The 16,697-nt window shown below is 42.1% G+C and overlaps 1 protein-coding gene across 2 annotated transcripts in view; it reads left to right on the top strand.

Moving 5' to 3' along the window:
• The window catches only part of STRIP1 (striatin interacting protein 1), a 788,574-nt gene that overhangs the window by 316,909 nt on the left and 454,968 nt on the right, over positions 1-16,697 (top strand). For both annotated transcript variants that reach the window (XR_005747039.1, XM_040337599.1), the window contains exons 4-5: positions 9,104-9,238; positions 9,333-9,453. Coding sequence is in view for 1 of the 2 variants with exons in the window: in XM_040337599.1 (XP_040193533.1) it covers positions 9,104-9,238; positions 9,333-9,453 (256 nt within the window). In the remaining variant the exon portion in view is untranslated. The remainder of the gene's footprint in view (positions 1-9,103; positions 9,239-9,332; positions 9,454-16,697) is intronic.

The following is a 16,697-nucleotide window of genomic DNA, read 5'->3' as shown; positions in this document are numbered from 1 at the left end:
TAAGCGGAATAGATCTCCGTCGCCCGAGCGCGGACCCTCAGAAGAGGAGGTCCTTTCCTCAGGGGAATTGGACGACCTCTTGGACAAGGACCAAGTAGGTTCAGGGATCGAAGACCCGGATACAGAGGAGTCTGGGGCAGTCTCCCTGAGGGAGAGCTGGTGGATTCAAGGATTGTCGGACTTGGTCCATAGGGCATTCAACTTGCCAGTACCAGATCTCCAGGTATCGACGGTTTCAGCTTTGGGCTCACTGAGGGCGCCTCAAAGCAATGCTGTGTTTCCGATCCATCCTCTATTAGAGGGAATTTTGTTCCAAGATTGGAACAAGCCAGATAAGATCTTCTTACCACCTAAAAGGTTCTCTGTCCTATATCCTATGGAAGAAAAATTTTCCAAAAGATGGGCTACTCCTGCAGTGGACGCAGCCATCTCATGTGTTAACAGATCGTTAACATGCCCTGTAGAAAACATACAGGTGTTCAAGGATCCAGTTGATAAGCGCTTGGAAGCACTACTTAAGAACTCCTTCACTACTGCAGGGGCAGTAGTACAGCCAGCTGTGGCTGCGATTGGGGTCGCTCAAGCATTATCGGATCAATTTAAGCAGATGCTTAAACTTATTCCGGCCCAGCAGGCAGAAAAATTTTCGGATGTCCCTAAGGCCATATGTTTTACGGTAGACGCAATCAAGGATTCTATCCAGCAAGCGTCACGTTTATCGTTATCCCTTATCCATATGAGAAGACTCTTATGGTTAAAAAGCTGGGAGGCTGAGCCCCCATGCAAGAAGCTCCTGGTAGGGTTCCCCTTCCATGGAGGACGACTCTTCGGAGAAGACCTAGATAAATACATTCAGACCATTTCAAACGGCAAGAGTACTCTCTTGCCAACTAAGAAGAAGGTTCAGGGACCTGCGTTTAAACGACAGTATTCCCCTGGGCAGGGGCCCTCTAATGCCAAGCAGTATCGACGGCCTCCTGCAAAAGCAAACTTCGGCTTCAACAGCAGATCACAAGGACAGGCTGTTAGAGGCAAAAGGCAGTGGTTTCGCAAACCAGCAAAACCAGCCCCCAAGCCAACCTTATGAAGGGGCGCCCCCAAAAAACGAAGGTGGGGGGAAGGCTGCGACTCTTTTCAGAGATTTGGGAAGCCAGCATTCCCGACGAGTGGGTACGGTCTTCCGTGGCCACAGGCTACAAATTAGATTTCCTAAGGTTTCCTCCTCCTCATTTCCAGAAGTCGAGGATTCCAAACGATCCGGAAAAGGGAGCCGCATTAAGATCGGCATTAGATCATCTACTTTCCCAGGAAGTAATAGTAGAGGTACCAGTCCTGGAACAGGGGCTGGGTTTCTACTCCAACCTATTCATCATCCCAAAATCCAAGGGAGATGTCAGGCCAATTTTGGACCTAAAGATGGTAAATGCATATCTAAAGATCCGCTCATTTCGGATGGAATCCGTGCGGTCAGCAGCTGCCACACTCCAGAAGGACGACTTCATGGCGTCCATAGACATAAAGGATGCCTACCTTCATGTTCCAATTTATCAGCCACATCAAAGATATCTACGCTTCATGGTGGCTTCGCGTCACTTCCAATTCGTGGCGCTTCCCTTCGGGTTGGCTACGGCCCCCCGGGTGTTCACGAAGGTCCTAGCTCCAATCCTAGCCAAACTAAGGATCCAAGGGGTCACGATCCTAGCATACCTGGACGACCTCCTAGTCATAGATCACTCGTCTCCCGGCTTGGAGCGAGCAGTGGCCCTCACGGTCCAATACCTCGAGAGGTTCGGCTGGGTCCTAAATCGAGAAAAGTCAGCTTTCCAGCCCACAAAGTAGTTGGAATATCTCGGCATGAGATTAGACACAGAACAACGAGTGTTCCTACCTCTGAGGAAGGTAAAAGCCATCAAGGAATTAATCCTACTGGTTCTAAGCAAGAAAGAACCGACTATTCGCCTATGTATGAGGTTACTAGGCAAGATGGTGGCCACATTCGAGGCGGTACCATACGCCCAGAGCCACACTCGCATCCTACAGGCAGCCATCCTGTCAGCATGGAGCAGAAGGCCACAGGCCTTGGATATCCCGTTGCCGCTCTCATCAAGAGTCCGACAAAGTCTGTGTTGGTGGTTAGACCCTCAGAATCTACTGAAGGGGAGGTCTTTCAGCCCAGTGGCTTGGAAGATAGTGACCACAGACGCCAGCCTGACGGGCTGGGGAGCAATTTTGGATGGTTGCACTCGCCAAGGTACTTGGGCAAAGCCAGAGAAGCAGTTGCCCATCAACATCTTGGAGCTCAGAGCTGCTCGACTAGCCCTCAGGGCTTGGACGTCAAAATTGCAGGGGTTCCCGGTGAGAATTCAATCAGACAATGCCACGGCGTGGCATACATAAATCACCAAGGGGGAACCAGGAGTCAAGCCGCTCAGAGAGAGGTGAGCTTGATTCTTCTATGGGCAGAGGCTCATGTGCCCTGCATATCGGCAATATTCATTCCAGGAGTGGACAACTTTCAGGCGGACTTCTTAAGCCGCCAGACTCTATGGCCGGGGGAATGGTCTCTGCATCCACTAGTCTTTCAAGCACTCTGCCAAAGATGGGGAGTGCCGGACGTGGATATCATGGCATCGAGACTCAACAAGAAACTAGACAGGTTCATGTCCCGCTCAAGGGATCCGATGGCCTGCGGAACCGATGCGTTGGTTTGCCCTTGGCATCAGTTCAAACTTCTTTATGCGTTTCCCCCGCTCCAGTTACTACCCCGCCTGCTGCGCAGGATCCGGGTGGAGCACATACCAGTCATCCTGGTAGCTCCAGCATGGCCCAGAAGAGCATGGTACTCACTAATCTTAAGGATGGTAGTGGGAGACCCGTGGACTCTTCCTCTACGGCCAGACCTGCTATCGCAAGGTCCGATCCTCCACCCTGCCTTACGGCATCTAAATTTGACGGCCTGGAAGCTGAATCCCTGATTCTCAGGGGTAGAGGTCTGTCTCAGAAAGTAATCTCTACCCTAATCAGAGCCAGGAAACCGGTCTCTAGGGTGATTTATTACAGGGTCTGGAAGGCCTATGTAGGCTGGTGTGAGTCCAAGCGATGGCTTCTCGCAAATTTACCATCGATAGAGTATTAAGTTTTCTCCAGCTAGGAGTGGATAAAGGATTGGCATTAAGCACAATCAAAGGACAGATTTCTGCTCTGTCAGTGTGGTTTCAGCGGCCGCTGGCCACCCACTCGCTGGTTAAGACCTTCCTTCAAGGGGTCTTACGTATTAGACCTCCAGTTAAATCCCCGCTTTGTCCGTGGGATTTAAATCTTGTTCTGTCAAGTTACAGAAACAACCGTTTGAGCCGTTGGCTGATATTCCTTTGGTTCTACTGACAAGGAAGTTAGTATTTTTGGTTGCCATAGTTTCCGCAAGAAAAGTTTCGGAGCTGGCAGCCTTATCCTGTAAGGAACCATATCTTGTTTTTCATAAGGACAGGGTCGTTCTCCGCCCTCATCCTTCCTTCCTTCCGAAGGTCATATCCAGTTTTCATTTGAACCAGGATTTGGTATTACCATCCTTCTTCCCTAAACCTACTTCCAGAAAGGAAGGGTTGCTGCATACCTTGGATATTGTCAGGGCCATGAAGGCCTATCTTAAAGCTACAAAGAAGATCCGGAAGACAGATGTGCTGTTCATTCTACCGGATGGGCCCAAGAGGGGGCAGGCAGCTGCAAAGTCCACCATTTCTAGGTGGATTAAGCAATTAATCACTCAGGCCTACGGCTTGAAAGGGTTGCCTCCTCCAGTATCATTAAAGGCTCATTCTACTAGAGCCATGGGCGCCTCCTGGGCAGCACACCACCAGATCTCTATGGCTCAAGTTTGCAAGGCGGCAACCTGGTCTTCTGTCCACACGTTTACAAAATTCTACAAGTTGGACGTAAGAAGGAATACTGATACTGCCTTCGGGCAGGCAGTGCTGCAGGCTGCAGTTTGAGACCCTCGGATTCCGGGGGCTCCTCTTGTTCGAGTTAAATTTAAAAATTTTATTTTTCTCAACTAAGTTGGATTTATTATGATTTGAGTATATCTCTAAAATAAATCCTTTTGTCTTGGAGATGTTCTCCCTCCCCTCATTGTAAGCATTGCTTTGGGACATCCCATATAGTAATGAATGCCGCTCTGTGTCCCGTGATGTACGATAAAGAAAAAGAGATTTTTAATACAGCTTACCTGTAAAATCTTTTTCTTGGAGTACATCACGGGACACAGAGCTCCCACCCCTCTTTTTTGAGGACCATTTTGGGAGGCATACTGCTTGCTACAAAACTGAGGTACTCCTCCTATGGGAGGGGGTTATATAGGGAGGGGCATTTCCTGTTTGAGATTGCCAGTGTCTACACCTGAAGGTACTCCATATAACCCATATAGTAATGAATGCCGCTCTGTGTCCCGTGATGTACTCCAAGAAAAAGATTTTACAGGTAAGCTGTATTAAAAATCTCTTTTTTTGTGAATTGGGACATTTAAACTTGCTCTTTTTTAATTCCAATCTAAATTTAGTAGGAGTTGGAGTCGGTGCATTGTTTGCCAACTCCAGGTACCCAAAATGTCCTCCAACTCCTCGACTCCGACTCCACAACACTGGTTCTGTCTATCACAGCGCGGGGCTGTGTGAGTGCGAGCAGAGCGGAGACAGTTTCAATGTCAGCTGTTACAACGTGTTTTACCGTTCTGCGACCCCGTGGCTCTAATTTTCCTCCATATCCTGCCGCCCTTTCACTTTCTCCGCCCTGGTGAGGCTGCGATTTTGGGGCACTGTGAGGCTGCAATGGTGGGCATTTGTTTTGTGTTTTTTTTTTTTTTTTTTTTGCTGATCCGAAAAATGATCCGATCCGTGACTCTGATCCGAGGAACGATCCGAACCGTGAGTTTTTTGATCCGTTGCACCCCTACCCACCACACATCAAATCGTATTGCCCCATCACATTGCATCGAATTTCATCCCCCCCCCCCCATCGGGGTAGCCGATAGACGATGATCATAGGTAGGCACAGGTGGCACATGTGGCACTGGTGGTACTGCTGGCGCAGGTGGGCATTGTTAATTATGCCTAAAAAGTTTGCGGCCGATATTTTAAGCCAATTTTTTTTGGCAGGTGTCCCTGAACGGCACTGTCTGTGTCCATGGCACTGGTTGGCACTGGCAGGTGGCAGTTTCACACTGAGCTGATTTGTGTTTCGGTTACACTCTATGTAACTGAATGCAGAAACCAACTGTGTCAGGGTGATGTTGGGGGTGGACCCCCAACATCACACTGATTTCTTAGAGCTCCTCTCTTCTTCAGATGCCTGTTGCCTCCTGGGATTGATGACAAACCTCTCCCAGGAGGCATAGTGGCCCGTGGATGACAAGCTCAGGCCACGGCCAGAAGCATGAAATGGATATGTAAATGTGACATAGCACAGTGAATTTTTAAGATAAAAAATGTATATATGCCGAATCTATATAAGGGGACAGACCTGCAGGGGATGCAGCAAACTTGTAAAAGAGGGTGGAACTCTACTTTTTAAAAGGCATACATATTAAAAGATTCCCATGTTGATAATGCAAGATAAAAAAAAAAAAAAAACGGCCAAACGTGTCGAGATTGAAAGCATTAGATAATTTTAACAGCAAATGTATGCTTAGTAAACACAGGCAAGAAGATGGCAAAAAAAAAGTCACCAATATTGTATATGGGCTGCAGCTTATAGTCTCCCCATTACAAAGTTACTGTGCATTGTTCTTCATCTTAGCAGAGGCAGGTCTTTGCTGCCTTTAATTTAAAACTGCTCTTCTGATGACTAGTGATCTTATAACTGGCAAGGTAATAGTCAAGAGTGAATAAAGTAGGGAGATGGTTGCTTACAGCTTTCCCTCCAGCAACAAGAACAGTAAGGCCGAGTACTCACGGCAGGACATGTCCGATGAAAACGGTCTGCAGACCGTTTCCATCGGACATGTCTGGCCGGGGACTGCCCGGGGACTTCTGTTCGATGGCTATACACACCATCGAACAGAAGCCCGCGCGTAAACATTACGCGGGGCGTGTCCGCGGTGTCGCCGCGTCGATGACGCGGTGTCGCCGCGACAATGACGCGGCGACGTGGGCGGGCCGCCTTAAAAATGCTTCCACGCATGCGTCGAAGTCATTCGACGCATGCGAGGGATGCGGGCGGCAGGACATGTACGGTAGGTCTGTACAGACGACCGTACATGTCCGGGCGGACAGGTTTCCAGCGGACTGTTTTAAAACAAGTCCGGGAAACAGTTGTCCGCTGGAAACCTGTCTGATCCGTCCCAAAATGGTCCGCTCGGGCCAACACACGGCCAAACATGTCTGCTGAAACTGGTCTGCGGACCAGTTTCAGCAGACATGTTTGGTCGTGAGTACGGGGCCTAAGACCCAGCAGTCACAGGCACTTCACAGTAGGCACTTGAAGTGCACTGCTATTTTTCCAAATGAAGTCAAGACAAATCATAAATCTTTCAGGGCACTTTTTAGGCATAATTAACAATTCTAGATATCCCCCTATAATATAGAAAATGTTTACTTTTTGCATTTAGGTCCACTTTAATGTGTAGTGTGGCTTTGGTATTAAATGGCAGAGATCTTAAAGTGGTTCTAAAGACAGAAGTTTTTTTTTATCTTCTTTCTTTCTAGGCATGAAATCAAAATAAAACCTGTGTGCTTGCAGCCCCCTTAAAGGATCACTAAAGGAAATTATTTTTTTTAGCTAAATAGCTTCCTTTACCTTACTGCAGTCCTGGTTTCATGTCCTCATTGTTCGTTTTTGCTTTGAAGTAGCTGTAATTCTGCTCTGATCTCCACACTTCCTGCTTGTCTGGCTCCTTATGAAAAATCTCATGGCAGCTTTTCACTGTGGTCCAAGCTGTGTGTCTAAAACTCCTCAGAACCAATCCGATTCATTTTAAAAACAAAACACTGCCCTGGATTTGTTTGTTTTTGTTCTGTGGGTCTCTCTAATTCACAGAAACATGAAACCAGTTTAAAAGTGAAAGTCAAACTAGAGGCACATTATATGATTGATTTTTATCTATTTTTAATCATTTCAGCAAAAAAAATGTTTTCCTTTAGTGACCCTTTAAGTACCTGAGCCCCATTTCGATCCAGCGATGTTGCACAAGACACTTGGCTGTTCAGGACTCTCTCTCCTGATTGTCTGAGACACAGCAGTGGGCACAATGACTCCACTGCTGTCAATGTCAGTGAGCAAATGGGGGGAGAGGGGGCGGGGCCAAGCAGGTTAGCTTGGGTGCCCCCATAGCAAGCTGCTTGCTTTGGGGGCATTCAGTAGGATGAAGGGGCCCAGGAGCGCCTTCGAGAGACCTGAGAAGAGAGGTTCTGGGCTGCTCTGTGCAAAAACCACTGCACAGAGCCGGTCCATATAACATGTTTGTTGTTTTTAAGCAAAAAAATATAAAAACAAGACTTAAATATCACTTTTAATATAAAAGTTCAAGTGTACTTGAAGACTCATGCCCCGTACACACCATCACTTTATGTGATGAAAAAAAACAACATTTTCTGTGAATTAAAAAATGACGTTTTTGAAACTTCAATTTTCAAAGACGAAGTTGCCTACACACCATCGTTTTTCTCACAATGTTCTAGCAAAGCGAGGTTACGTTCACCACGTTTTTCCATTGAAGCTTGCTTCATAAGTAGCTTCTGGGCATGCGCGGGTGAAAAAACGTAGTTTTAAACTACGTTTTTTGCTACACACGGTCAATTTCTGTGAAGTAAAAAATGACGTTTTGAAAAACGACACATAAAATTGAAGCATGCTTAAATTTTTTTTTTGACGTTTTTTACAAGACATAAAACAACGTTTTCCCCCACACACGGTCATTTAAAGTGACGTTTTTAAAAACTTCATTTTTTTCCATCACATAAAGTGATGGTGTGTACGGGGCATTACACAGACATGTTGGTCCACAAGTGTACAAACATTGCTTACCCCTATTATTCAGAACAATAACATAAAATCTTCCTTCATTGGTTACATCAATAAGCAAACAAAAAAGTCCTTGCCTCCAGAAGCAGAGTAAGGTTTTGTATGGATGTTCTTGGTGGTTCCAGCAGCCTCTCCAAAACTTGAAGGCTACTTTCACACCGTGGCGTTTTTCAGGCGCTAAAGGGCTAAAAATAGTGACTGTAAAGGGTCTGAAATATGCCTTCCCTGCTACCCCAGTGTGAAAGCCTGGGTGCTTGCAGTACGGGTTAAAAAAAAGTCCTGCAAGCAGCATCTTTGGGGCGTTGCAGGAGCAGTGAATAAACCATTCTTAAAATGCCCCTGCCACTGAAATAAATGGGCAGCACTGCCAGAGCACCAGCAAAGCGATTTGACGGCCGCACTGTGAGAAGTCTTAACCCATTTTCAGCCGCTAGCTGGGGGTTAAAAGCACCCAGCTAGCTGCCAAAAAGCGCCGCTAAAATAACGGTAAAGGCCTAGGCCCGATTGTAAATCTTATTAAAGCGGAGTTCCAACCACAATTAGCATTTTTTAAATGTATGTCCTTTCATTCTGCGTTTTTAGAATATAAGTCTGGTCACTTACTATTTTACAATCCGCCGCCGATCCGCATATATATTCAAAAAAGATAGTTTCTAAAACTATATCTACACCGTTGTCATTTTGCTTGTGGGCATTGTGAAGCCTACAGGCACTTACTTCCTGGAAGTCTTGGATGGGGAGTGATAATTGGACAGTGCACTGCATCCTGGGAAATGATGACACACATTTCCCAGGAGCATTAGAGGGAGATGATGTCAGAATCCTAGGTGGTTTCAAAGGCAGATTTTGTGGGACCGCATAGCAACAGGCATTTCCATGCATTTTCTTTTTTAGTCGTAAGCTACAGTTTAAAGCAAAATTGTTTTTTTGATGGAACCTCCACTTTAAGGACTATACCCTTGGCTTTTTTAACAGTATGTATCTTTGAGTTATGCTAAAATTAGGATACATTTTAGATTTTTTTTTGTGTGCAATATTTAGTTGATTTAAACATGTCTAAATATCCTTTTTTTTGCTTTTTTGTGTCTAGTACCTGATAAAAAATGGATAGAGCTAGATGTGTCCCAACAGCGTACTTGCACTATGCGACTTCTTGATGCACTGGAAGTCACAGCCAGGGAAAAACGACTAAAGGTGTGCCGGGCTTTGCTATATCTAGCACAAGGTAAGGCAGTAGTCATTGAAGTGTCTATATGTGCTTTTCAATCCCCCATCTGTTATTCTTTCTTATGATATTGTTATGTTAAATATATTTGTAGGTACTTTTGGGGAGTGTAGCTGTGAAGCTGAGGTCCAGACCTGGCAGCGACATAACATCTTTCTTTTGTTGGAAGCAGGGGCATTTAATGCCTTTGTGGAACTGCTGAACATGGAGGTCGAGTAAGTAGGAATATTATTGAATAAAGAATCTGCTTCTAGGTTGCGTTGTCAAAGCTTAATTGAATAAGCTGAAGTTAGAAGATTGTTTTTTAATGCACAGTTGCACCAGATTGTGTGCGCTCCAGTTTTAGTAAACCTCCCCCATAGTGTCCATTAACCAGTTAAAGTCTGGACACTTTAACCCCCTTCCCATACAGGCCAATTTTCATCTTTTTACGCTGTCACTTTAAGCAATAATTACTCAGGCATGCAACACTGTGCCCAAATTAAATTTTTATCGTTTTTTTGAGACAGAAATTTCATTTGGTGGTATGTAATCTGCATTTTTTTTTCTTTTTTTTATATAAAACTGAAAAAAATCCAAATAATTTGAAGAAAAACACACGATTTCTTAGTTTTTGTTATAACATTTTGCAAATAAATCTTTCTTCATTAAATTAAGCACACATGTATTCTGCTACATTTTCTTTTTAGTACAAATAACCCAAACTAAGAAATAGTGTTTTTTTTCCTTGAGACCCTAACATGCCAGGAGAGAACAGTACAAATACCCCCTAAATTACCCTTTTTGGAAAGTTGACAGCCCACAGTAATTAAGTAAGAGGCATTGTGAGTTTTTTGAAGTGGTAATTTTTTCTCGCAAGTAGCATATGCATACTTCCAGTTACACCCCAAAACACATTCTGCTATGCCCCCTGAATATGGGGGGATACTACGTGTGAGGCTTTTTCACAGCCTAGATGCAGGGGCATGAATTGCGCATCTAATTTCCTGACTACCTATCACATTCTTGGAGGTCCTGGAGCACCAGGTCAATGGAAACCCATTTTGGAAAGCAAATACTCCAAGGTGTTTTCAGAAAGACATAATGAGTCTTGAAAAGTTTCTTGAAAATGTAGGAAAGAAATTTTACCCACAGTTGTCAAAAAGATATTTATAACAAACAGCATGGACATACTCAGAAATACACATTCTACTACTTTTCTTGAGTGTGGCGATACCACGTGTGAGACTTTTTTACAGCCTGGGCACACAGAGGGGCCAAAAATTCAATGAGCTTTCTAGGGACATAAATTATGCATCTAATTTCCTGACTGCCTATCACATTTTTGGAGCCACCTGGACAGAAGAAACATCCACAACATGATGTATAGGTCAACCATTCTTAGCACGTCAGATGTTATGAGCTAATGCCGATTTCAAGTTTGTAAGTATTAAGCGGGCTGCAAGTAAAATGTGAGAAACAGACGTTTGGTGCATAGGAGGATGAAGATCTATTCCAAGAGGGCTAGGGCTGGAGATGGCTTAGTTAAAGTTCCTGTGCACAAGGATATTAACTAAAACAATTGGTTCCAGAAACTAGTAAGACTGGAGCATTACCTGAGGGAGTGTAAAAGATCTCCAATCCGGCAGCATAGAGGGAAACGCAAGGCAGGGAATTTTGCCAGTCCGGTGTTTAGTTCCACCTATTGGTAATCTTTAGCGTCAACTTCACATGGCTAGTACAATAGGTGGCTCAGAGAGTTGATCTAAAGGCGGTTTTCTATTGGGAAGTGGAGTAGACTGTGAAGATCATTTTCCCATTTAACCACTTGCACACTGGAAAAAAAATGCAATTTTCTTCGTTTTGGGTTATAAAATTTTGCAAATTAGTAATTTTTCTTGTTAAATTTTGGCCAAAAGGTATACTGCTACATATCTTTGGTAAAAAAAAAAAAGTATATATTTGTTCTGTTTGAAAGTTAGTCTACAAGCTATTGTGTAAATAAATTATTAGCGCTAAAGTAAATACATACATATAACTAGTGCTGACACCAAGTGTCGTGTTGCTGATAAATTTAGCAAGCAGTATAATACAAACGTGTAGAATCAAATATAATATAAATAAATATTAATATAAATGAATAAATAAATGAATAAATATAAATGACATATGCACAAGTACTCCTGTATCAAACAGTGACTTAAAACATAAATGTGAACTGTTGCTAAATGTAACGACTCTATAATAAAGTGCAAGACGTGAACTGTTGCTATATGCAACTACTCTATAATAAAGTGCTTCCTTAACCATAAATGTCCGTGATGAAAATGGTTCAAAAATGCAAAAAAGTAAAATACATAGATAATGTAATTATTCCCATAGATAAGAGGCTCACATTTTTTTTTTTTAAATTGGCTGTTCAATTAAATAAAGACCTAATAGCGAAAGACCTTGAAGTCCAAAAGCAAAAAAACATCGGAGAGACTTAGGAGACTACAAAACTAACCAAGTCTTCAAATGGCAGCAGAAGGTTGAACAGGAACCCACGACACAACCAAGCTCCACATATTCAACGCCAGTTAAAGAAGTCAGAATATCAGAACCCATAGTGACCTATGAACGTAATACTCTGAGAGGGAACTATCAAGAACCCCCGAGACCTCAGTATGAGCCATACTATGGCGGTCAGTATTTACCAGCTACTCCAAAAAAACAGTGGAAGAAGCCTTTTAAAAAACACAAGAAACCACACAACAATGGACCACAAAACGGTAGGAATTATAAGGATTACAGAGGACCACCACAGTGGCAAGAAAATAATGGTGGACACTGGACAGCGAGAATATAGAGGACCACCACCACATGAGTACTATGGTCCCTATAACAGAACTCCGATAACCACCACTAATAGATTTGACCCTATTAGAAATTACCAAGAATATCAATACACCCAACCACCATATGTAAAACAACCACATTATGAAACACAACAGCCTTTTTGGGACAGGGAGAGACAGGATCACTCTCCCCAGAGATCAACACAAGATCCCAATTACTCACCCAGGAGACCACCACAAGAGAATGGACCAAGACCACACACAGAAACAAGAGAGGAAACTTTTTAATTTTTTTTTACCAATAATACTACACTATAGTGGCCTTTCTTCTCTTGCTGGGCTTGGGCGGGAGCGATCCCCCACCGCCCCCCCCTCCCCCTATTCTTGCTACTTATTTCAGGATACCGGATCGTGGAGTACAGTGGACCATTCGTTTTTCTACACTCCGCAGATACAAGGAGGCGGTCATTAAACCTATGTGCCTAATAAAAAGATCCGGGAGGTGAGTTTTGGGAGACAGGTGGAGGAGCACCAGCATGGTTCAATATTACAACTAAACCAGGGGAGGATCTGAAATTTGGACTGTCGGGGTTTTTTTTTTTGAGCCTCTTATCCATGGGAATAATTACATTATCTATGTATTTTACTTTTTTGCATTGAACCATTTTCATCATGGACATTTATGGTTAAGGAAGCACGGACTGCACTTTATTATAGAGTAGTTGCATGTAGCAACAGTTCACGTCTTGCACTTTATTATAGAGTCGTTGCATTTAGCAACAGTTCACATTTATGTTTTAAGTCACTGTTTGATACAGGAGTACTTGTGCATATGTCATTTATATTTATTTATATTAATAGTTATATATATATTTGATTCTACACGTTTGTATTATACTGCTTGCTAAATTTTATCAGCACCACGACACTTGGTGTCAGCACTAGTTATATGTATGTATTTACTTTAGCGCTAATCATTTATTTACACATTTCTATTTTATGTTCGGTGAACGTTACGAGATTCAGCAGCTTTAGTTACTTATTGTACCTCCACACATTAATCCACACACTCACAGTAGCGCGAGAGATTCATTTTATACATCTACTAGCTATTGTGGCAACCATTAAAAATGTATCACACCTGATTGTACTCATGGCCTATCTAATTTCTTAAGAAGCTAACAAGCCAGGAAAGTACAAATACCCCCCCAAATGACTCCTTTTTGGAAAGTAGACATTCCAAGGTATTTAGTAAGAGGCATGGTGAGTTTTTTTGAAGTTGTAATTTTTTCCCACAATTCTTTGCACGATGAAGATTATTTTTTTTTTTCACAGAATTCTCATATTACCAAGTTATTTCTCACATACTACAATAGGCAAATGTCAACATACAGAAGTGTAGAACAAGAAAAACAAAGCAGTTTACTTCCACATGCGATTTTACATCTGGATTATACAATAACCCCCCCCCAGCCCCCCCACCCTCCCTTTCACTTAAAAATCTATTTTCACCCGTTTCAACCGGTTTCCCCATCTCTATCAGCTTATTGTCTCAACATAACTCCACGTCTTTTTAAACTCTTTCCAAATTTCCCATTTTGTCTATCAACACCTCACTTTTTTCCTCCCCGCTATACCTCAGACACTCGGTATTATGTTTTTTCTACACTATTTATCCAGTCCCGGGTTATGGGGCTTTCTAATTCCTACCACTTTTTGGGTATAAGACTTTTCGCAGCGCTCAACATATGAGGAACTAAAAAATGAATTTCCTGCAGAAAATGCATGGGAATGCTGAATTGCTAAGCCCTCACCATAACCACTACACTATCTTTAAGACATACAAGCAGTGTTCCTTCAGTACTTATAAAGCCTATTTTTGATTAAAGGGGTTGTAAAGGTAAAACAATTCCCTAAATAGCTTCCTTTACCTTAGTGCAGTCCTCTTTCACTTACCTCATCATTTGATTTTGCTTTTAAATGTCCTTATTTCTTCTGAGAAACCCTCACTTCCTGTTCTTCTGTCTGTAACTACACACAGTAATGTGAGGCTTTTTCCCTGGTGTGCAGAAAGCCTCTTGAGGGGGTGATCAGGATGTCTAATAACTCACAGCTCCTTTCTCTATCTGCAAAGTATTTATGCATTTATGTTGATAATCTTAATGTGGGCATCTCAGCGATTTAAAAAAGAGGTTCTGTGTGCGTTTTGCTGGGAGATTTATAGATTTTTTTACATGACAGTCAATGGAAGAGAATTTTGAACTCTTGTCATTTAGAAGCTCCAGCAACCAAAAGTAAAATGCGGATCACAAAACTAAGCACATTGCCTGAAACCAGAAAAAAATACCGTTTTGATATATATAAATTGTGTATGACAAGTAGATCTTGTGGGCGTGAGAGCAATTTGTTCCCCCACTATAAAGATATTTTTTTTATTTTTAAAGCTCTCTGCTCATTAGATATCATCGTCCACTCTAAAGCAGCCCCATAGAAACACATTATAATCGATAAAATTTTCTGAAAAAATCACTAAACTTAAACTGCTTTTTCACAAAAACTGTAAAAGCTATCAAACTGAAAAGTCATAGCCGGATAGCTGAATATTTTGTGAACGTTTTAAAGTTTGTTTGATGTCTGTAGGTGAAAGTATGAAGGAGCTGAAACTTTTTGTAGCGGTAGAATGTTTTAAAGATTTTAAGCATGTTCTCATTGACTTCAATGTTAAAAGTGTCTAAAAGCGTAATATTTTAAAAAGTATAAATAGTAGAAAAAAAGTTGAAGTCCTATCATTAGCTGAATGAGATGCACATTTTAAAAGTTAAATGGTCTCAATAGCTGAAAGTATGCAGAAGTTACGCAGAGCCAAAAAACGTACGGAATAAAGGAGAAAAATAACTAGAAAATGCATTTCCTGAGGAAAATGCACGTGGGAATGCTGAATTGCTGAGCCCGCACAAAAGCTATTCACCATAACCACTACAGTATCTTTAGGACACACAGCTCCTTTCTCTATCTGCAAAGTAGAGAGTATCCTGACTTCCTGGTCGCCCCTCCCCCTCAAGAGGTTTTCTCCCCCCCCCCCAGGTCAGTGAGGAAGAATATTGCACTGAGGTAGAAAGCTATTTATGGAAATAAATACCATTACAAACACCTTTTAATTCAGACCAAATACATGAATTAAGCCTTCAAACAAACCTTAATAAATCCACAACCGTACATGCGATCGATACAGCGACTTCACTGTTTGAAACACAAGGCTTTTGTGAACGAATCGGTATAACATTTATGTTGATAAACTTAAAAATGTGGGCATGTCAGCGATTTAAAAAGAGTGTCTTTGTGCGTTTTGCTGGGAAATTTTTTAGACGTTTTAACATTACAGTCAATGAGAGAAATTTTGGCACTCTTGTCCTTTAGAAGCTCTTGGAACTAAAAGTCAAATGCCTATCACAAAACTGATCACATTGCCTGAAACCAGACACAAATACCTACGTTTTGATATATAAATTGTGTATGACAAGTAGATCTTGTGGGCGTGAGAGCAATTTGTTTAACCTTTTTTTTAAAGATAATTTTTTTTCAATGATCTGCACTGATGATCACATGACACACTGTAAATCACCTCCATAGGAACACATTATAACCGATAACACTTTCCGAAAAAAACACTAAACGTAAATTGCTTTTTCACAAAAACTATATCAATCTGAAAAGTCATAGCAAGATAGCTGAATATTTTGTGACCGTTTTAAAGTTTGTTTGGTGTCTGTAAGTGAAAGTATGAAGGAGCTGAAACTTTTGGCAGCATGTGTGATTTGAAGCGGTAAAAAGGATGTTCTCATTGACTTCAATGTTAAAAAATAGTGTCTAAAAGCTTAATATTTTAAAAAGTATAAATAGTACAAAAAAACTTGAAGAAGTCCCATCGTTAGCTGAACGAGACGAACATTTTAATAGTTGAATGGTCTCAATAGCTGAAAGTATGCAGAAGTTACGCAGAGCCAAAAAAACGTTTCTCTATCTGCAAAGTAGAGAGTATCCTGACTTCCTGGTCGCCCCTCCCCCCTCAAGAGGTTTTCTCCCCCCCCCCCCCCAGGTCAGTGAGGAAGAATATTGCACTGAGTTAAAGAAAGCTATTTATGGAAAGACAGCATTACAAACGCCTTTTAATTCACAGACCAAATACATGAATTAAGCCTTCAAACAAACCTTAATAAATCCACAACCGTACATGCGATCGATACATCGACTTCACCGTTTGAAAGACACGGCCCTTGTGAACGCATCGATATGAAATTTATGTTGATAAACTTAAAAATGTGGCCATGTCAGCGATTTAGAAAAGAGTGTTTTGCAGAAACATTTTAAAGTCTTTTTAACATTAGTCAATGAGAGAAAATTTCGGTCTCTTGTCCTTTAGAAGCTCCTGGAACTAAAAGTCAAATGCCTATCACAAAACTGATCACATTGCCTGAAACCAGACAAAAAAAAATACCTATGTTTTGATATATAAATTGTGTATGACAAGTAGGTCTTGTGGGCGTGAGAGCAATTTGTTTCCCCTTTTTTAAAGATAATTTTTTTTTCAATGATCTGCACTGTAATGGTCACATGACACCCTCTAAACACCCACTTCCATAGGA

Source organism: Rana temporaria, chromosome 2 (genome assembly GCF_905171775.1).
Source record: "Rana temporaria chromosome 2, aRanTem1.1, whole genome shotgun sequence".
NCBI lineage: Eukaryota > Metazoa > Chordata > Amphibia > Anura > Ranidae > Rana > Rana temporaria.
This window is presented reverse-complemented; position numbering and strand designations above follow the sequence as displayed.